Source organism: Schistocerca nitens, chromosome 6 (assembly GCF_023898315.1).
Source record: "Schistocerca nitens isolate TAMUIC-IGC-003100 chromosome 6, iqSchNite1.1, whole genome shotgun sequence".
NCBI classification, from domain to species: domain Eukaryota; kingdom Metazoa; phylum Arthropoda; class Insecta; order Orthoptera; family Acrididae; genus Schistocerca; species Schistocerca nitens.
In genome coordinates, this window is record NC_064619.1 from 166,796,857 (window position 1) to 166,820,685 (window position 23,829).

Below are 23,829 nucleotides of genomic sequence, written 5' to 3' on the forward strand. Positions count from 1 at the left end.
CGGTCGCTGAGTGAGGTGCTACACAATGTGTTCATTGGATTACCGACTCTCTCAAGATAGCTGAATGTGTTGAGCAAAGATACTGCATCAAATTTTGTCAAAAACTTGGTGATTCTCAAAGTGAAACAATTCATAAGATTCAGCAGGCATTTGGAGAAGATGTGATGGGTGTAACACAAATTAAGGAGTGGTTCACCCGATTCAAAAATGGCCGCACTTCAGCAGAGAGTGACCAGTGTTCTGGCAGGCCCTAAACTCTCGGAGTGCAACTGTTGTTGAGAGGGCACCAAATTTGGTGATGCAGATCATTCTTTGACTGTGCAGGAGATTGCCCAAGAGGTTGGAGTGAGTAAATATTCTGCACATGCAATTTTGTGTGATGATTTGAACATGCACCAAGCGGCTGCGAAATATGTGCCCAAGTTGCTGTTGCTGGAGCAAAAAGACCTCCATTTTGACATTGCACAGCACCTTCTGGACACCACTAACACTGATCCTGGGTTTCTGAACACTGTGATAACTGGAGATGAGTCACGGGTGTACGAGTATAACCCAGAAACAAAAAGACAATCATCACAATGGAAGCATCCCGAGTCTCCAAGGCCGAAGAAAGTGCAGCAGGTGCAAAACAAAATCAAAGGGATGCTGACTGTCTTCTTTGATGTCCGTGGAATTGTGCATCATGAATACACACTGGAAGGACAAACAGTGACAAAGGAGTACTATCAAGGTGTTCTCCGGAGACTCCATGACGCAGTTCGGCGCAAAAGACTATACATGTGGATGGAAAAAAACTGCAACTGCATCATGACAATGCCCCTGCACATTCATCCCACTTGATCCAAAATTTCTTGGCCAAACATGGAATTACAGCCATTTACCAACTTCCCTACTCTCCAGACATGTCTGGTTGTTTCCAAAATTAAAGACACCACTGAAAGGATCCCGTTTTGAGAGTGGAGAAGAGATATTGCAGAACATGATGATGGAGCTGAACACCATTCCAAAAGGAGACTTCCAGAGGTGTTTCCAGCAGTGGAAGGATCGGTTGGCTAAGTGTATGCAAGCACAAGGGGTCTACTTTGAAGGGGATTACCTGTCAGGGGATTACCCAGAACTGACAGGCCGGAAGGCGGGGACAAAATTCACACATGCACATAAAGGTCTCTTCCTTTACTGTGTACAGAGGTGCTGCACTATCATCTCTATTTTGTGGTGGGAAATCAATACCTGTCAGGTATTCAAAATATTTTTTTCTGGCCAAAGGTGGGATACTTTTTAGACAGCCCTCGTTGGTATTGTTGCTTGTTGGTTTGTTTCTTGTAGATGTAAGTTTATAAGTGAAATTCAGTGAAGTAATCAGCCAGAAAGGTTGGAGTTTGTAGAAGGATAAGAAAAATTTCAGTTGGGAAAAGGAGATCAGCTGTTTTCAGGAAATGGATGAGCTGTTTTTTTATCATGAGTCCATCCCACAAAGATTTCATTAATGACTTTGTACCAAGACAAGGGGGTACACAACTTTGGAAGTCAACAAAAATATTTTTTATGTGGCACATGAAATGCTTGGAATAGGATGTGACATTCATGGTCTCATGGCAATGTTTTTTATATCTGTACATCAAAGGTGAAAAAGCCAAGGGTAAAAATAAAACTGGCTAGTGAATGAAAGTTCTGTTTGGAGACTTTCAGATGAATATTGTGAGAGGTAGTGTCAAGGTGCTGAGAAACTATGTATTTATGGTGGCTTGTAAAGAAGCAGTCACATTAGAAAAAAATTATGTGCTTTAAGGCATAGTAAAACTTTTATGTTGTCTAATGACTATCAGGTTTGGTACCAAGTACCATCGTCAGGTCATCTCCTGGTGCAGTCATCTAGCTTGCTTACCCAAGTAGGTGTGTATATGACACACCTATCTGGGTAGGCAAGCTAGATGACTGCATGCCAGAGGATGACCTGATGATGGTACTTGGTACTGAAACCAGAATCATTTGACAAAATAAAAATATGAAGATAGACCACTTTTCTGAAGATAGACCACTTTTCCTGATTGTATAGGTGGTTGTTCCAACTGACAGTATGTTTGGAATGTGTAAGAGATTGCATCAGTGGTGATAAGGTAGTTAGCTGGTGGGAAGAGGAAGAGGACGGGAGTGGGTTTGAACTGCTCCACTTCCTGCTAAGTCCCACTTCATTTTTACTGTCACCTATCCCACCTACCATATGCTACTGACAAAGCATGCAGCATACAGCTTTAACGGAACATCACATCCAGAACTACTTATGCTATCAGCTGATGCATTCACTAAATGACTTTTTACACAAAAGACACAAAGATTGGGGTTGACACCCTCACAACATATGGTCATCAGAACACATCCGAAGCCTGGATAATGAAAGGTTGGGGAAGGAAATTTCCTGTTCCATTTCAAAGTCGTCATCCCACATGTGCCTCTGTAAGCAATGTAGGTAATTCATGAATAACCTAAATCTGGATGCCTGAAAACTTATTTGAAATGACTTTCTCTCAAAAGTGAGTCCCGTGTCCTACCACTGCACCTGCCTGTTCCTTCCCCATCAGCCCCACCCCCACCCCCATCCCCCTCCCCTGCCTGTTGAGTCTGATATTATCAAACTGACAAAGTCCAGTAATGAACACAAACTGTTCATCTTGAGAACATCCGTTACCTGATTGCTTAACAAGTACAACAGGATGACTCAAGAATCCTGATGGCTGCTGTGTCACACAATCCATTTGGATTCTCTCATCTAATGTCAGATCCCCCCGTCTCCAGTTACAGATTTTCCCCAGTATATTTCCCAGTTATTTTGTCTTCCTAGACCTAACCACATTAAGGTGCATACATACTAGGTTATTGGAAATGGAAATGCCATGTGGCTAGGGCCTCCCGTCGGGTAGTCTGTTCGCGTAGTCTGTTCGCCTGGAGCAAGTCTTATGAGTTGACGCCACTTTAGCGACTTGCATGTCGATGGGGATGAAATGATGAAGATAAGGACAGCACAACACCCAGTCTCGAGTGTAGAAAATCTCCGACCCAGCGGGGAATTGAACCTAAGCTATTAGGCATGACATTCTGTCACTCTGAGCATTCAGCTACCAGGGGCGGACACTAGGTCAATTAAGGCCAACAAATGACAGAGACTGGATTTGGCCAAACATGGGTTGCCAGTGCATTGATATTTCACTTGTCATCCACTCCAATGGAAGAGCTTGGGGTCAAGGGATTCGGCCATGTTGAATCGAAGTTGGCTCTGATAACTTGCTGACTTTGATCCAGTTGCGTTATTGTTACAAAGTAGTGTTTCAGTTACAATTTCACTGGCTGATATTATTAGGAAAGAAGAGGATTTAGCAGTCATTGCAAGTGCAGCATTTACTTTTCTGCAAGAAGCTGATCATCAGGAAGAGAAGAAGAAATGACAGTGATAGACACCTCTCTTTTAAATGAGTAGGCAGCTGTGTGGTTGAACAAACTTGATGTCTGACTTTAAAGCTGAAATGGAATGTGGACTATTTCAGAATTTTTTCCCTAATGAACACAACGGATTTTGGATTGGTACTGAGTTGTGTAGGCCCTAAAATTTCCAAATATAACATCTCTTTTATGAGAGCTGTACCTGCAGCAGAAGGTTAATAGGCACTCCCAATTTTTTTGTTTTTCTTTATCATTTCTGGCCAAGAGATGTCAGTAAAGACACAACTTTCTTCAGTTTGTTTTTATATTTTCAGCTTATAGGGGCTTCCTTCCATAATAAAACTCCCTCTCCATATTCCACTCTATACTCTAGTATTCTTAAATAGAATAAATATGCACCTTTAGTGAGAGCAGGCATTGCCTGCAGGGGAAATGATGACTGTTTAAATTAACTTTTTCAGGACAGCCATAAATCACACTCAGAAGTTCTGTTAACTGTTTTGCTCTAGAATTTAATGGCGATCTACTGTAGTTGAAACTGTAAATTCCAACTATCCTGGTGGTGATCTTGATAAAGAGTGAAACCAGTCAATAAAACTTACTAAGTGTGACATGTGGCTGTCCAGAAAAACTTAAATACTCACCCATTCTAGAAGAATGACAAATTGCTACTGAACCAATGTACATTCAACCCAACATCCACAGTAGGGGAGAGGTCATAATGCTAACCAACCATCAATGCTTTGATGTTACCACCAACACAACAAACTGCAACCAACATCAGTGGCTTCATTGCCACTAATTTGCTGCTTGTACACACTATACAAATCTTGGCCAACAAAGCAGTTGGCTGTCATTTGCTGCCCTTTGCTGACCTTCATTGGCCTAGTGTGCATGTGCCTTTAGTCATATTTATTGGTTTATTTATCATCCATACCCCCACCCAATCAGACAACCCATTATCTAATACTTCAATTGTATCACATATTTCACTTGCCATTTTCTTTTCTTCCTCTACATCCATCTTTATTCTTTACTTCACCCAAACCTTCTGTCAACTCTGAACTGAAACTGGCTCAGTGCTTACTAATGCACTGTTTTAAAACTCCATTTTATCAGATGGCTTGAAATTTCACAGTATATGCAGTAAAACTGTGTCATCAGAAAACTGTATCATGTATGATTTAACTTACAAAATATGAACATTTGAATGACACCTGTTTTATTTTAGGTAATGTGCATGCAGTACTGGCCTGCTGCAAAGGATAAACCAGAAGTGTATGGACAAATATCCGTGTCTGTTGTGAAGGAAGAGGAGTTGGCCAATTTCCACATCAGGACTTTCAAGCTTGTCAGAAAAGCTGAAGGAATGGTGAGTTATGACATTAAATGCTTGCTCCATCCCCATTCCAGAAATCTTGTAGAGTAAGTTATAACATTCACTTATTCTGGTAAATTTTCAAGGTATTAATTGAACCAGTAACTTTGAAGACTGTTGTACCTGCAGGTTTGAGAAATTCCTGTGAAAGATGGAAATATTTTCATGAACAACTAAGTCAAGTAGTTTCAATGTGATCTCAAGAGTGATGGTAAACCTCCTAGTCTTCCTAGTACAAAATATAATCTATTACAAAAGGTAGCAAACAATTAAGTGTTTGAACATTAGCATCTTAAAAGAACTACTACTCTTTCATTGATATGCAAGTGACAAATTTTGCAACAAACACTTAATACAAATTAAATATTGTTTTCCAAGTTGTGTTTGTATCATACTGTTGAGAGCATTGTGTTCATGTGTCACTGCAATTTTATGAAGCTATTTTGTAACTTGAATCACAGCTAAAACACTGTGGATGAGTTCTGGACTAGTGAGCAATGACACTGCGACTGAACTGTCATAAATATGTTAAGTACAGAGTACATATACATGCTAATATTATTATGACTTCTTCAGTGTTAGTTTTGTAATTGCTGAGAACTTTTTTTTCCCCATCAGTCTTGTGACTGGTTTGATGCAGCCTGCCACTAACTTCTCCCCTGTGCCAATCTCTTCACCTCAGAGTAGCACTTGTAGCCTACATCCTTAATTATCTGCTGGATATGTTCCAATCTCTGTCTTCCTCTACAGTTTTTGCCCTCTACAGCTCCCTCTAGTACCACGGAAGTCATTCCCTGATGTCTTAACAGATGTCCTATCATCCTGTCCCTTCTCCTTGTCAGTGTTTTCCACATATTTCTTTCCTCTCCGATTCTGTGCAGAACTGCCTCATTCCTTACGTAATCAGTCCACCAAATTTTCAACATCCATCTGTAGCATCTCAATGATTCAATTCTCTTCTGTTTTTTCCTACAGTCCATGTTTCACTACCATATAATGATTTGCTCCAAATGTATATTCTCAGAAATTTCTTCCTCTCATTAATGCCTATGTTTGATAGTAGTAGACTTCTCTTGGCCAGGAAAGCCCTTTTTGCCAGTGCTAGTCTGCTTTTGATGTCCACCTTGCCCCGTCCATCATCGGTTATTCCTTAACTTCATCTACTACGTGACCATCAATCCTGGTGTTAAGTTTCTCGCTGTTCTCATTTTTGCTTTTTCTCATTACTTTCATCTTTCTTCGATTTACTCTCAGTCCATATTCTGTACTCATTAGACTGCCCATACCATTCAGCAGAATATGTAATTCTTCTTCACTTTCACTCAGGATAGCAGTGTCATCAGCGAATCGTATAATTGATATCCTTTCATCTTGAATTTTAACTCCACTTCTGAATCTTTCTTTTATTTCCATCATTGCTTTTTCGGTGTACAGATTGAACAGTAGGGGTGAAAGACTACATCCCTGTATTACACCCTTTTTAATCTGAGCATTTTGTTCCTGATTATCCATTCTTATTATTCCCTCTTGTTCCTGTACATATTGTATATTACCTGTATCTCCCTATATCTTAACCCTGTTTTTCTCAGAATTTTGAAAAGTTTGCACCATTTTACATTGTTGAACGCTTTTTCTAGGTCTACAAATCTTATGAATGTGTCTTGATTTTTCTTTAGTCTTGCTTCAATTATTATTTGCAACATCAGAATTGCTTCTCTGGTGCCTTTACCTTTCCTAAAGCCAAACTGATAGTTATCTAACACAGCCTCAGTTTTCTTTTCCATTCTTCTGTATATTATTATTGTCAGCAACTTGGATGCATGAGCTGATTGTGTGATAATTTTTGCACTTGTCAGCTCTTGCAGTCTTCAGAATTGTGTGGATGATATTTTTCCGGAAGTCAGATGGTATATTGCCAGACTTCTACATGCTACACACCAACATGAATGGTCATTTTGTTGCCACTTCCCCTAATGATTTTAGAAAGTCTGATGGAATGGTATCGGTTCCTTCTGCCTTACTTTATCCTAAGTCCTCCAAAGCTCTTTTAAATTCTGATTCTAATACTGGATTCCCTATATCTTCTAAATCGACTCCTGTTTCCTCTTCTATCATATCAGACAAATCTCCCCACTCATAGGGGCCTTCCACGTACTCTTCCCACCTATCTGCTCTCTCCTCTACACTCTTAATATTACCAACCTTGATTTTAATTTCAGCAAAGGTTCTTTCACTTTTCTATATGCTGAATCAGTCCTTCTGTCATTTCTTTTTCTATTTCTTCACATTTTTCTTGCTGCCATTCCGCCTTAGCTTCCCTGCACTTCCAATTTATTTCACTCCTCAATGACTTGTATTTCTGTATTTTGTACTTAATTCCTTCTTTCATCCATCAACTGACATATTTCTTCTGTTACCTGTAGTTTCTTTGCAGTTACTTTCTTTGTACCTATGTTTTTCTTTCCAGCTTCTGTGATTGTTCTTTTTAGAGATGTCAATTCCTCTTCAACTGTACTGCCTACTGGACTATTCTTTATTGCTGTGTCTACAACCTTAGAGAACTTCAAGTGTATCTCATCATTCCTTAGTACTTCCGTATTGCACTTCTTTGCATATTGATTCTTTTTGACTAATCTCTTCAACTTCAGCCTGCTCTACATCACTACTGCATTGTGATCTGAGTCTGTATCTGCTCCTGGGTACACCTTACAATCCAGTATCTGATTTTGGAATCTCTGTTTGACCATGATGTAATCAAACTGAAATTTTCTCTTATAACCCAGCCTTTTCCAAGTATACCTCCTCCTCTTGTGCTTCTTGAAGAGTATTCACTATTACTAGCCTCTCATTCCTTGCCCAAGCCCATATTCTCCTGTAACCTTTCCTCCTACTCCTTCCCCTACAACTGCATTCTAGTCCCACATGACAGTTAGATTTTCCGCTCCCTTACGCACTGAATTATCCGTTTAGTATCCTAATGTACTTTCTCTATCTCTTCATCCTCAGCTTGTGACGTCGGCATGTATACCTGAACTATTGTTATCAGTTTTGGTTTGCTGTCAGTTCTGATAAGAATAACCCTGTCACTGAACTGTTTACAGTAACACACTCTCCGCCCTACCTTCCTATTCATAACGAATCCTGCTTCTGTTACACCATATTCTGCTGCTGTTGATATTACCCTATACTCATCTGCCCATAAAGACTTGTCTTCTTTCCATTTCACTTCACTGACCACTACATTATCTAGATTGAGCCTTCACTTTTCCCCTTTCAGTTTTTCTAGCTTTCCTAGCACATTCAAGCTATTTCCATGGATACCATTGAGGTGTTGATGGAACTCTAGCAGTTTGTCCCTGCCATGTGGCCAAACTACAAATATCAAATTTACCATGGAGATAGAAGAGAACAGAAGCTTACCCTTTCTGGATATCCTGATCACAAGAAACATGAACGGCATGCTGGGACACGCGGTGTACAGAAAGGAAACACACACAGACCTCTATCTTAATGCCAACAGCTGCCACCACCCAGCGCAACGCAATTCTGTACTCAACACCTTAGTGCACAGGGCCAAGGCCATCTGTGATAAGACAAGTTTGCCAGGAGAATTGCAACACCTCAAGAAAAACGGATACAGTGACACGCAAATAAGGAGAGCTCTGAAGACTGACCACAAGAAGAGAGAAGAGAGACTGGATGAAGACGAAGCAATGGGCTGTGCATTCTAGCCATATGTGGGTCCTCCAATGGCCAAGATCGCGAGAATTCTCAAGAAACATAAAGTGAAGACCATTTTCAGCACAGCGGTAAAAATCAAAGACCCTCTCGGTTCAACCAAGGATCCACTAGGTCTGACAGCACTTGGTGTGTACAAGATCGGATGCGAATGTGGGATGCAATATATAAGACAGACACAGTGTTGCATCTCACAGCGCTGCAATGAACACATCAGTCATGTACGCTTGGATCAGACCAACAAATCTGCTGTGGCGGAACATAGTATTGACAAGAAGCACACTTTTGATTTCAAGGACACAAAGAAAATATGCAGTACAAACAGATTTTGGGACTCAGTAATCAAAGAGTCCATAGAAATATGGTTACACGACAACCTAATCAACCGCGACAGTGGCTATCATCTCAGCACGGCCTGGGAGCCTGCAATCAAGAAAATCAGAGAAGAACGTTCTGTTCCACCAAGGACCACGGACAGAGCAGACAGAGACGGACGCCGGGACACAAACCCCGCACACGCGTCCACCTCACCACCAGCCGCTCCAGGCGCATCGGGCAATTCTGTGGGCACATGACTGGCCGGCAGTGGGAAGCAGAGAGCAGTACAGCAGAGATATCAGCCCACAACCGACAATATCCTGACACTCCACCTGAAGATAATGGAGACGCATTCCATCAAAACGTGGCTACGAGAAGACAATGCTACTTAACTGGCCAAGAAAGCCTGCACACACATTTAGCCAGTTAAGTTGTGGTCATTCCTATATAAAATGCTGAGCAGCGAACCAAATTAGTTGATAAACAATGTGTATTTCAAAAATTGCTCTGTCTTTGATATTGTAGGATTTACCTGTGGTGGAACTGGAGTGGGTGTTTTTGGGTGAGTGCAAGGAGCAGGTTGTACTGTGTAGTTAACAGCCTTTGGATAGGGGTAATGATTTTGGAATGTCATAATGTTTGACTAAGATGTTATGAAGGTTAAGAGGGCAGTAGAAGACAGCAGTGGATGCTGTGAGGAGGGTATCAGGAACAGAAGATCTCACTTCAGGGTTTGACTTGAGACAGTCCTGGCCTTGGTGGAGAAAATTATTGAGCTATTCAAGTCTTGGGTGGTACTGGGTGATAGGAGGTTCTCCAGTTCCCCCCCCCCCCTCCCTCCCCCTCCCACGTTGGAACTGTATTAATAGGAAATTGAGAAAAGGCTACTGTCTGGGAACTTTATTTGTGAATAAGATCTGTTGGTTAGTTGTGGGAGAGGAAAAACTTGGAAGAGATTGTTAGTGTAGGTACCTGTGGGGGGGGGGGGGGGGGGGTTGTGTTCACTGGTGGAGCAGATGTGTTTGCCATAGATGCATAGGCTGTAGGGAAGGGAGAATTTGTGGCAGGGTTGGAAGGTGTCACAGTGTAGGTATTTTTGCTAATTAATGGACTTTATACAGACTGATGTTTAGATGCAGGCATCAGAGAGGTGTAGATCAACATCAACGAAGGCGGCTGCACAGCAGTTTATGTAGGTGTGACCACAACTAAATTGGCTGAAAACATAATGAGAATAGAAGAACTAAGAGACAACCACACCCAGTTGCTACACATGTTCTCCAGCAGTGGAAGTCAACCTGGTTCGTACCACCCACTAATGAGCATTCCAACTTCATGGTGGGTGGCAGACAGTATAGATTTTAAAAACATTTTCACTAGCTTTTCATAAAAATTTTAATTTAAATTGTTTGGTAAGTAGTTATTATTAAATGCTTTAACTTGGTGTAACTCTGCTATACAATTTTATAAAGTTAAGTTCCTTCCTACCTTATAAATCTTATTGCTATGGAACAGGTGGGTGGTTGGAAAATTTTGCCGCTAACAGTGATACATAAGTTGGCAATAGGTAGAAAAGGTTGACTACCCCTACTCTGCAATGTGACTCAAGGGACCTGAGTACTAACTATACTATACTGGTTATTTGGATTCTCCCACCAAATACTCATTCCCCTGAACTCTGTGGATAGGAACTTACCACCAACACATCCATGCATCCCAACACCCTTCTGACTTAAACTCAATTAACACATTCCCCATCTCTCTCTCTCTTTTTTTTTTAAATTATGCTATATGTAGAAAACACACACACACACACACACAAGCACATGCTGAGGGATGGATGCTAATGCAAAAAACCAATGTGCATGCCTCGTAGAGGAGGCATTGAGTGGGTGACAGCAGATGAACCTATTATATGTCCTTCAAATTTACAAAAATGTGCACACGTTTGTACTTGGTTAACTCACACACATGTGGCCTCTTTCATCTCCGGGCACCTAGTCCTGACTGCGGTGAATGGTGATAACATATCAGGTGTGTAGTGGGGGGGGGGGGGGGGGCTGTTTGCAGAAGAGACTTATGGCAGAATGTGTGGGGTGGAGGGTCTAACATAACCATCCCCGCTCATCAAACCATTTCTAACATAACCAGTTCCAGAAGCACAGCATGTTTTACATTTTTGGAGGTGATAACTTCGCTGCAGAAAGTCTTTGGTCACTACCAGACGTACACCAATTAATCTGTTAACAACACGTGTTTATTTGCCACAACTTTCAGGCACCAGAACACACCAGCTAGTCCTCCAACCGCTCTCCTTTTCACTCTTCTTCTAGTCTTTTGACAATGTGTATTTATACATCTTTTAACAATTATGTTCTTTGACATTGTTATGCAAAAACTGACATTACGGACTTTTTGTAGAAATTAAAACGAATACAATGATAATGTATATTTACAAAATTAATGATCTTTTACAAATGTAATTTTGAAACATACATACAGTTAACAATTAAGTTCTTATTATTCAGTACAGAACATTCTCAAATATCTCTACATAATTTAATTAATTATGCAATTTTATGAAACAATATTGAGCTGGTAATATTTCTACATCAAAATTACAATTGAAACATGCAAAGTGACTTTTTACAACATTTGAAGGCTAAAATGTGGAATAACTATGTACAACCCAAAAGCTTTCAATCGTGTTACAAAAGATTAATGAATCGTTCTTCTAACATTATTTATGTTACAAATTGTCTTTCTGAGTCAGGTTATGTCTCCAGTTTAATCAAATCTTTTCTAGTTTTCATAATATGTGAATATTGCACTGAATTTCTCTATATATTGTTCCAGAAACATTAATTATGACTTTAATTACAGATTTTTAGTTGGTGCTTTCTGTAAGAATATATTGTCCTGACTTGCAAAGATACATAAATGTTAAGATTTTCCAAAATTAATGGTTTACACAGTTAAGTTGCATTATGGTAAACAATGAATTTTAACAAATTGAATTATAATTACAAAACTGGATGAAAAAGGTTACTGACATTTATACACTATTAACACTGATTCCAGAACTTCTTCTTTCTCTTCAAAACATCCCAAAAGTCATATCAAAGTGGTAATGACTTATCCTAACTTTACATCACTTTACCTGACTAAGAACATACATTAATTGATGTGTGACACAGTTTAACATTTTCATTACAACTATTTCACAAAGTGTCTTTATACACTACCCACTTCCGTTTTAGTGTGTATCGCATACTACGAAACCTGCTGTGTTGGGTCCTCCACATGACCCAATATAGCCTGTTTCATTACAGGGGGAGGGGGTAATCGCAAAGTAGGAATGTGAGAAGATGCTTTAGTGCTATCTATAAGAGAATATAGGGTTATGGCAAGGACAAGATAATGGGCTGAGGTGCAGCATCGTGAAGCAGTGCTGAAAGAGAAAACAGGAGAGGAGAGAAGCACAAAAATGGGGAAAGGACTATGACAAGCTGGGTGTGAGTAGACACGTTGGAGGTTAAAGTGGGAGCAGGTTCTTCCCTGCAAACAGAGGATAGGTGCTGCAGAAGGTTGTGGCCAAGGGGTTTAAGGAAACAAAAATATGGTGCAAGGAGAGTTCCCCCATGTGCAGTTCTGAAACTCTGGTGTTGGTTGGGTGAATTCAGATGGCTTGGACTGTAAAATAGTCAATGAAGTAAAGTACACTGTACTGTGTGACACACTTGGCAAGTGGTGGGTCCAGCTGTCTCGAAGTCAGAGTTTGGGTGTGGCCATTGCTAAAGACAACCAGCTCGTTAATGCTCATACCCACATAGATGGCTGCACAGTGGTTGCAGTGAAGTTGGTACACCACATGGCTGCTTTCACTGGTAACACTTCTTTTATGCCGTAGGGAATGCCTGTGACAAGATTGGAGTACAACTGTGGTAAAAGGATGTGTGGGACAGATCTTGCATCTAGGTCTTTTGCAGGGATATAGCAGTAAGTTAAAGGGTTGGGAACAGGGATGGAATAGGGATGGTCAATGATACTGCATAGATTGTTTGACTGCTGGAATACCATTTTGGAAGGAGTGGCGAGGATGACGGGGAGGAAATGATTCATTTCAGGGAATGACAAGAGCTAGTCAAATCCCTGGCAGAGAGTGTGATTCTGTTGCTCCAGTCTTACGTGGTTCTGAGTCTGAATGAGGGCACTCCTTTGTGGCTGTACAGTGGTTATGTGATGGATGGCAGGTGACCGGGGAGACAAGGCATGGGAGATCTTTTACTGAAAAGGGGCCAGTGAACTCCTCGGCATATATGTAGAGAGGCTAATTGTCCAGCAGGTATGATGACCACAGTTTCGGGTTTGATGTGGAGTTACTGATGGAGTGATCGAAAAGGTGGGGTTTGACATAGAGGAAGGTTACTTGGTGGACTAAATAGGACAAAGTGAAGCAAATTGGGGAGAAGCTGTTCAGGTCCTGGGGAATGTGGATAGTGTTTCCTCATCTTTGGTTCAGATCATGAAGATGACATGAATAAATTGGAACCAGGTGAGAGTTCTGGGATTGTGGGCAGCTAAGTATGATGTCTCTAGATGGCCCTGAGTTTGGTGGCATAGGATTGAGGTACAAGTGTGCCCATGGATGTACTGCAGATTTGTTTTTGAGTGCTGCCTTCAAAGGGGAAGTAATTGTGGGTGAGACTATAGTTGGTCATGGTAAGCAGGAGGAGCGTTGTAGGTTTGGAGTCAGTTGGGCAATGGGAAAGGTAGTGCTCAGTGGCAGTAAGGTCCTGGCCATTTGGGAGGCTAGAGCAGACGAAGGAGACATTGACATTTACTAGCTTGGTGTGACATGGTAAAGGAACAGGAACTGTGGAAAGCTGGAAGGGAAACTGGTTGGTGTCTTGTCTATAGGAGTGTATGTTATGGATAATAGGCTGAAGTGCTGATCCACAAAAGCAGATATTCTCTCTATGGCAGTGCACTATCCAGCCACAACACAGCATCCTGGGTGGTTGGTTTTATGGGCTTTAGGAAGCATGAGATGGTACGAGTTCAGGGAGTGATGAGGGGTCAGGAGGGATTTGGGAGAGGGGGGGGGGCAGAGAGAGAGAAAGACACACATGGGAGAGGTTTTGGGAGGGATGCAAGGATTTGAGAAGAGACTGGAGATCCTGCTGTGGCTGGGGTTGTAAGTGGCCGAATCCAACAGCTGCCAGAGTCCATCCTCCAGGTAATCCCTGCAGTTCAAAATCACAGTGGTGGAGCCTTTGTTGGCAGGTAGGATTGTATGGTGAGAATCAGTTTTTAGGTTGTGGATTGCATTTCTTTCTGTAGAATTTGGAGAATGATTTGAATCTAGAAAATGACACTTAGGTGAAGGAGTAAACTGAGTAATGCAATGTTCAGTATTGGTTTTGGGTTGAGTCTGAATGGTAGGGTTGCTGATAAACTGTTTCTGCCCTAGGGGCCATGATAAGGGGAGAAGGTCTTTAACAAGTCCAGCATCATTCAATTTGCGAGTGGGCCAAAAGGTGAGACCTTTGGAAAGGACTGATAATTTAGTGAGACAGAGACTTTGAGATTACAGATTTACAACTGTGTTGCAAGTCTGTTTAGGCTTTGGATTCTGTAGGGCTTCAGGAGGGAGTTTCTGAGAATGTAGCATTGCTCATATCCCTGCAAATGATGTAGATGCAAGACCTGTCACATACATCCTGTCACTACCAAATACTCCACTTCTGGCACAAGCATTTACAATCTCATTAAAGCGACCATGTGGCCTGCCAACTTAACTGCAACCACTATGGGGCAGTCTATGTGGGCATGGCCACTAAAATGCTCTCTATTTACATGAAAGGCCACAGCCAAACTGTGGCCAAGAGACAGCTGGACCCACTAGTTGGTGAAGATGACATGTAACATGGTGTAGTTGTTTTCAACAATTGCTTCACAGCACATGCCATCTATATTCTGAATTGTGCACCTGGTAACTGTCCCAGCAACATATACTTTGTTCCTGAACACTTCCTGGCATAGTTCTTAGAGTCTCTGTCCTCTATCTGTCTCTATTGACTTTCCCTGTTCCTGCTCCAGCCTCACACGTCTTCTATCCTCTGAGCTCATCTGCGTAGTCCTTTCCGCATCCGTGCTTCTCTCCTTTCCCCCTTTTCCCCCTCCCCCACCCATATATCTGTAGATATTAACAAACGCTTCCTGGATTCGGGGATGCAGGCAGTCCCTGCAGGGGAAATGTGTGGTAACAGGGGAAGGTAATGTAGCTGACCTCTACTACTAACATTGTCAAATCCAATAATCAATAATTAACTTCATTAAAAAGCATCATTTAATAATTTCCTTTCCCGTGGGTGCACATCTTGCACGATGTTCAAGAACGGCATATTTTATTTAAAGTACAAAAATTTTTGCTGCATCATTTATTTATTTACTGGTAATGATACAAGTTACACGATTAGCTTGTTTCGACATTTTGCCATTATCAAATGTTTGTTTGAAGGTGATGATATAGGTATAATATTGTCCCTTACATCTATGTTAGTCTATGGCTCTGTATGCCTACATCTTAGCTTTTATGACGTGGTCCACATGGTATCTTGGAATAAATGCCAGTTGTCTTTTTTTATGATATGAACATGTTATTAATACATTTACTTTGTATTTGGGTGCCCTTGTAAAGCATTTTTGACAGCTTCACCTCCAGTGATGATACATGTTTACAATGAAAATTGTGTTGTGTGAAAAGTCAATGGTTACATTTAATTTTTCAGAGATAGTATTTTTACAATTTTTTACATAAATTAGAAGTGATTTATTGGTTTGTGTGTCTTACAATGAATTACCCTTTTTTATGATGTCAATAAAAATTTTTAGGCATTTTTGTGTTTAAAATCTGTTTGTTGGTTGAATATGTCTTCTGGGTATTTTTCTGTATAAGTGTAAATTTCCATTTCCTCAAAAATGTTCATTGTATGTCCTTTAAGTACTTTGTGAAGAATTTTCAGGGAATTTTCAATATTTTCTGCTTTATGTTCTTGGCTTCTTAAGTGCAAGTAAAATGTAGATTGGTGGTTTTGCAGTTTTGTGTGTGTTCTTTACATCTGATTCTGAAATTCTTGCCTGTTTGTTCAACATAATATTAACTACAATCATTGGAAGAAATCTTGTAGAAGTCTGGGTTTGGAAAAGTGGAGCTATTATTTTTAATTGATGATATTTTGACTTTCAAGTTGTTATTCAGATGAAATGTTAATTTTATGTTGGTTTTCTTAAACAAGTTGTTCATCTTTTCCATTATTTGCCCTATTTATGCTGATGTAACCGAGGTAGGTTTATTTGTAATATTTCCTTCTCTTTTTAATATTATTTCTTTACATATGCCATTTGTTTTTGATTTTGTAAACTTTCCTGTAATTTTAGCTGTATTTCCTAAGTATTTCTAATTCATAATCTCTAAATTGTATATCAGTGAGATTTTTTCAAGTGTGTGAAAAATTTGAATGGTGATGTGATTTTGGATTGAGGTTCATGGTTGTTAATTTACTTTGCACTTTTATTAGCTTGTCTAATTTCTTTTTATAAATTGAGTGTATTTTATGACTGGTACACCAGACACATCTGTCTGCTAATTCATTAGTATAGTCAATATTAATCCTTTCTCTGCTGTGGGCACATATACACAACCTGCTACTCAGTTCCCCAGGTGTAATACATGCATATAAACATGCTGCATGGGTTTTCCTGCAGTGCTGTGGACATGTAAATGCATCCTGATCTGCCGACCTACCACTGCTACAGACGAGTTACTTCAATATCTCGGTGCTATCATTTGCAGATACCCTTGTTTTGATATCTTGAATTGCTTGTGAGATGTGACAATTGTTATGACCACAATTTATGATGCGCAAGGACATGAGTGGGTGTGTCATACATGACCGTCCTTTGGAAATAAATCCCTATAACTCAAGAAAGACATGAAATACCTTTCTGCTCTTAATTTTACTAAAATTTTGATACCTTATCTACATTTCATTTACTATGGTATAAGAGCTAAAAGCGACCACATTCAAAGTTTATGCAGTTTTCTTTTACCTCTGCGAAATCTGTAAAATTTTCACAATATTTTACTTAGGAACTATAGCATGTAATGAAAAGAAATTCAGCTCTTCAAAAAGTGAAGATATCAGACTGTCACAGGTGTAAAAATCAATTTCTTTCACTTGATAGTTTCCTGAAAAATGATTGACAAATATTTCATAGCACCTGGCAAGTCTGCTTGGATGGAACTGTATGCGTCATGCCCAACTGTCATATATGAAACCCAGTAACTTATGAACAAAATAAGATATTCTACTGCTCTCTATTTTCAATGAAATTTCAATGTCTTCTCTACATTTTGTTTACTGCAATGTATGAGCTAAAACCAACCATGCACAAAATTTACAGAATGCATCATTACCTCCACTAAATCTTCAAAATTTTGTGCAGTGTTTCACTTACTCTGATACAGCGCAGTAAGTATGACAGATAACAAAATGAAATTCAGTTCTTTATCAAGTGAAGATGTTGGATTGTGAGATGTGCAAAAATCAAATTTTTCATGTAATAGTTTTTGAAAAATTGGATGACAAGTATTTCACATTGGCTGGGACATTGTCTCTCAGCACAGGAACCAGCATTTGATGAGCAGTACAGCTGCAACAAAAAAAGCTGCCTCAGAATGTAGTGCAAAGAGCACAATTATTGCAGCAAAAGGGTTACAGGTGTTAAGCACTTGCTTCACTGTGAATGAGTTATGGAAAGGTCTTTATGAAACTGATCTTTAAAATGTTGCAAACTAAATTATAAAGATGAGCTTAATCAAGACCTTTACATAACTGATTTACAGTTAAGCAAGTGCATAATACCTGTAATTTTTGACTAAACTAACAAACTTGTAGACAGATATATCTGATGTACCAGTTGTAATGTATGCTCAGTCCACACAAATAAATTAAATAAGCTAATAAAAGTACAACATAAATGTAATAGACATGAACCCCAAACTGATATCACATCATCTTTCCAATTTTTCACATACATAACATTGAAATGAGAAGTAAAAACATAAATAAACCTACTTATGTTACAATACCATACATAGGGCAAGTATCAGAAAACATGAACATCTTGATTAAAAAAACAAACATGAAATTAAATAATGAAAACTCCAGACAGGAATATCAACAATGTAGGAATAGACAGATTGCTGCTTACCATAAAGAGGACATGTCAGGCTGCAGGCAGGCGCCATTAAAAGACACTTACTTAAAGTTTTTGACCACAGGCTTCATCAGTGAAAGAGACACATTCACGATTCACGCACACAGGCTAGCACACCTCACTCACATATGACTGCCAACTCCAGCATCTCAGGCCGGAATCCCAGATGGCATACCGGTCCAAAATGCTGGAGTTGGCGGTTGTGTGTGCATGACGTGTGCTTGCTTGCAAGTGTGAATGGTGTGTGTATCTCTTTTATTTTTACTGATGAAGGCTGTGGTTGAAAGCTTTATGTAAATGTCCTTCAGTTGTACCTGTCTCCAACTTGATGTGTCTTCTTTATGGTAAGTATCTCTCTGACCTTTCCTACATTGTCAAATGTGAAATTAGTGTTTCATGTGAATAACAAACTGAAAACCAAAATATGATCAATAAAAAATAATATCTCCACATTTTCAAACCCAGGCATCTACAACCTTTTTTGTGACAATTGCAATAAATTTTATATTGGGCAAACAGGCAGGAATTTCAGAATCAGGTTTTAAAAACACACACACAACTGCAAAAGCAACCATTCTACATTTACTTGCATTTAAAAAGCCAAGCACCTAAAGCAGAAAATGTTGAAATTGCTCTATAAATTCTTCACAAGGTACTTAAAGGATGGACAATGAATATTTCGGAGAAAATGGAAATTTACACTCGTACAGAAAAATACCCAGGAGACGTCACAATGAACAAGCACATCTTACATATAAAAAATTACTTCAAAAATTTTATTGACATTATAAAAAAGAAAGAAGGTAAATCAACAAGAGACACAAAAAGTAATAGATCACTTCTTGCTTATGCAAAAACCACAAAGATACTGTCTCTGAAAAATTAAATATGATCACTGACTTTCCATGAAATAGAATTGTGAATTGTGTTTTATTCATCTCATGACATACATTTGCAATCCATTTGGTCTGCATACAGGAGACATGTCAAAGATTTATAATACTGTTCAATGATTTTTACACTAATAAATAATAGCACTACAATAAATAATAACACTATAAGGATATTTCTTGGAACATGTGACACATTGTATTCCAGCTCAAATTTCCAGTTTGTCCTGCATGAATTCATCCACTGAGTAATAACATTTCAGTGTCAGTACCGCATATAGCTTTTTTGTAAGTGTACCTAAATTCATCTGCATCAATGTGTTCCCTTTTAAAATATTACAAATTTTCATTCCCATGTATTGAGGACCCTGGGCATACCATCTGAGATGGTGAGTGAGGAACATAAAATTTTCTTTGTTTCTAGTATCATGTGAATGGACAAAATGGTTTCCCTCAAATAAACCATGTCTGGTGTACAAAAATATAATAACCTCATATATGTACAGGGATAGCAGAGTTAACATTTTAATTTTCTAAAAAAATGGATAACATGGTTTTTTTATGATTTACAGTACGCATATTTTGAATGATTTTTTTCTGTGTTTTTAGTATCCACACTAATGCAAAGCCACTCAGTTTGCTGGGTATTCACTGTGTGCCTGCCAGTTCAAATATTTATCTACATTTAAACCTAAAAATTTGACTGAGTCAACGTCTTGGTTGTTTTGAACAATCTTAATCTCCTCACATTTTGACTGTTTGGTTTTGAAGTGCATCATGCGAGTCTTAGACATGTTCAGATTAAACCCATTTAGCTGAAACCAAGTTTCTAAGGTACTGATCACAGATTTTGGAATTTTTCCCAAATCCTGATCTTCAACTAAGACAAAAGTATCATCTGTGAACAGAACTGATGGGAAGCTGATATTTAATGGTAAGTCATTAACATAGAAGAGAAATAGGACAGGAATACGGAGGCTTGTAGAACACCCTGATATATAATTTTTTTTCCCCTACGCAGAAAAATAATGTGTGTCATTTAAAGAGATGCTAACTCTGTACTTTCTGTTTGATAAGTAAGATTTAAGCCATTGTAGGGTACTGCTGCTAATGCCATAGTTTCCAAGTTTGTATATAAGCGACGCCTTTGTGGTTTACAGAATCAAACGCCTTTGTAAGGTCGCAGAAAATTCCTGCATCTTATCTAATGATGTACTGATTTTCTCAATGACATTGTTCACTGCATCTGTGATGTTTTCTCCTGCTGAAAACCAAATTGATTGATTAGTATACCAGAATATTTTGCAATGAAGTCTTGGATTTGGGCAACAGCAAGTTTTACAAATATTTTAGATATGACTGGGAGAATTGAGAGAGGACAATAATTTCCCATGATCTCTCGTGATCCCTTCTTGAAGAGTGGTTTAACTTCAGCATATTTCAGTACCTCTGTGAAACAGCCCTCTTCAAAACATAGATTTATTATTTGAGTTAGTGGGTTTGCAATTTTATTGTGTATAGCTTAAATAACTTTGCTGGGTATTCCACCCCAACCTGTAGAAATTCCATTATAAACATACATCATTTCTGGAGTCAAAGCCGCCAAAACAACTGTCAAAAATAACTTTACAAGATCATGCAAATAAAAAGTAAATATAAAAATAACACGATCATATCATAACAAAAAGACAACCGACATTTACCATTCAAGATGTCATATGGACCACGTCATACAAACTGAGACATAAGCATAAGGTGTTATATGTATTCATAGACTAACATAGACATAAGGAACAATGTTATATAACATAATGTCATCTTCACAGGTACACTTGATAGCAGTAGAACACAGAAATGAGCTCATCATGTACCTTGTATCACTATGAGTAAATAAATAAATAGTGCAGCAAAAACAAGTACTTAAAATAAAATCTGTCATTTAATTCCTTGCAGTTCTGCCCTTGGACTTGATAACCACCTGAATCTGGTTAGGAATTGAGTCTACAAGGCTGTGCGGGTATGCCACATCCATGTTAACTGATTCGCTGTGGATTTGATTGTGCAGTTCCACCAAGATGCAGAGGAGCTGATGGCAGCATTTTACCCGCTGTTCCAACATGCTCCACAGATTTTCTGTGTAGTTCAAATCAGGTGATTTGGGCACGCCAGTCGAGATGTAACAGAATGTGGAGGTGTTAAGAATACCAGCCACATATTCTTTCAGCCTGACGATCTTTGCTGGTGTCAGCTTTATGTGCCTTTGAGGTGACCTACTCCAAATGTTCATTGCATCCGGTTCCCATCCCAATATTCTCCCACTACACATTGGGATGGATCTTCACTCACTGCGCACAACAATTCCTGGTGTGTTTGGAAGCAATTATGATTCACAAACTGTGAAATGCGTCTTTGGTCTCTCTGTCAGGATCTTTTTTTGATGACAATTCCAATGTCATTTTTCTTGGCCACCATTGCTCGTAGACGTGTTTAACGCTCACCATGAAATACCAACAAATCCAGCAAATTCAGACCCTGTATGGCCGTTGTTATGGGCAAATATGATTGCCCCTTTTTGCCACTCTGTCATGTCCCATGTTTATGCACAGTGTCCACTTGAAATACACTCTTGGAAATTGAAATAAGAACACCGTGAATTCATTGTCCCAGGAAGGGGAAACTTTATTGACACATTCCCGGGGTCAGATACATCACATGATCACACTGACAGAACCACAGGCACATAGACACAGGCAACAGAGCATGCACAATGTCGGCACTAGTACAGTGTATATCCACCTTTCGCAGCAATGCAGGCTGCTATTCTCCCATGGAGACGATCGTAGAGATGCTGGATGTAGTCCTGTGGAACGGCTTGCCATGCCATTTCCACCTGGCGCCTCAGTTGGACCAGCATTCGTGCTGGACGTGCAGACTGCGTGAGACGACGCTTCATCCAGTCCCAAACATGCTCAATGGGGGACAGATCCGGAGATCTTGCTGGCCAGGGTAGTTGACTTACACCTTCTAGAGCACGTTGGGTGGCACGGGATACATGCGGACGTGCATTGTCCTGTTGGAACAGCAAGTTCCCTTGCCGGTCTAGGAATGGTAGAACGATGGGTTCGATGACGGTTTGGATGTACCGTGCACTATTCAGTGTCCCCTCGACGATCACCAGTGGTGTACGGCCAGTGTAGGAGATCGCTCCCCACACCATGATGCCGGGTGTTGGCCCTGTGTGCCTCGGTCGTATGCAGTCCTGATTGTGGCACTCACCTGCACGGCGCCAAACACGCATACGACCATCATTGGCACCAAGGCAGAAGCGACTCTCATCGCTGAAGACGACACGTCTCCATTCGTCCCTCCATTCACGCCTGTCGCGACACCACTGGAGGTGGGCTGCATGATGTTGGGGCGTGAGCGGAAGACGGCCTAACGGTGTGCGGGACCGTAGCCCAGCTTCATGGAGACGGTTGCGAATGGTCGTCGCCGATACCCCAGGAGCAACAGTGTCCCTAATTTGCAGGGAAGTGGCGGTGCGGTCCCCTACGGCAATGCGTAGGATCCTACGGTCTTGGCGTGCATCCGTGTGTCACTGCGGTCTGGTCCCAGGTCGACGGGCACGTGCACCTTCCGCCGACCACTGGCGACAACATCGATGTACTGTGGAGACCTCACGCCCCACGTGTTGAGCAATTCGGCGGTACGTCCACCCGGCCTCCCGCATGCCCACTATACGCCCTCGCTCAAAGTCCGTCAACTGCACATACGGTTCACGTCCACGCTGTCGCGGCATGCTACCAGTGTTAAAGACTGCGATGGAGCTCCGTATGCCACGGCAAACTGGCTGACACTGACGGCGGCGGTGCACAAATGCTGCGCAGCTAGCGCCATTCGACGGCCAACACCGCGGTTCCTGGTGTGTCCGCTGTGCCGTGCGTGTGATCATTGCTTGTACAGCCCTCTCGCAGTGTCCGGAGCAAGTATGGTGGGTCTGACACACCGGTGTCAATGTGTTCTTTTTTCCATTTCCAGGAGTGTATAATGTCTCACTGACTGCTGCTGCTGTATGCTCACATAGAGGCAGTGCTTGAGCAGTTGAGTACATGACTGCAGCATTGCACCATCTGTAAAGGCTTAATGATTCATCTGTGTGTACACACAGAGGAGACTGATTTTTTTTTGTGTGTGTGTGTGTGTGTGTGTGTGTGTGTGTGTGTGTGTGTGTGTACTCAACTGCTCAAGCACTGCCTCTGTGTGAGAATACAGCAGCAGCAGTCAGTGAGACATTATATTTCAAGTGGACACTGTGCATAAACATGGGACATGACAGAGTGGCAAAAAGGGGCAATCATATTTGCCCATAACAACGGCCATACAGGGTCTGAATTTGCTGGATTTGTTGGTATTTCATGGCGAGTGTTAAACACGTCTACGAGCAATGGTGGCCAAGAAAAATGACATTGGAATTGTCATCAAAAAAAGATCCTGACAGAGAGACCAAAGACGCATTTCACAGTTTGTGAATCAAAATTGCTTCCAAACACACCAGGAATTGTTGTGCGCAGTGAGTGAAGATCCATCCCAATGTGTAGTGGGAGAATATTGGGATGGGAACTGGATGCAATGAACATTTGGAGTAGGTCACCTCAAAGGCACATAAAGCTGACACCAGCAAAGATCGTCAGGCTGGAAGAATATGTGGCTGGTTTTCTTAACACCTCCACATTCTGTTACATCTCGACTGGCGTGCCCAAATCACCTGATTTGAACTACACAGAA

General features: G+C 40.5%; 1 protein-coding gene across 1 annotated transcript in view; it reads left to right on the top strand.

Moving 5' to 3' along the window:
- The window catches only part of LOC126262799 (receptor-type tyrosine-protein phosphatase kappa), a 709,382-nt gene that overhangs the window by 463,236 nt on the left and 222,317 nt on the right, over positions 1-23,829 (top strand). The window contains exon 5 of the mRNA XM_049959624.1: positions 4,667-4,807. Coding sequence (XP_049815581.1) covers positions 4,667-4,807 — 141 coding nt within the window. The remainder of the gene's footprint in view (positions 1-4,666; positions 4,808-23,829) is intronic.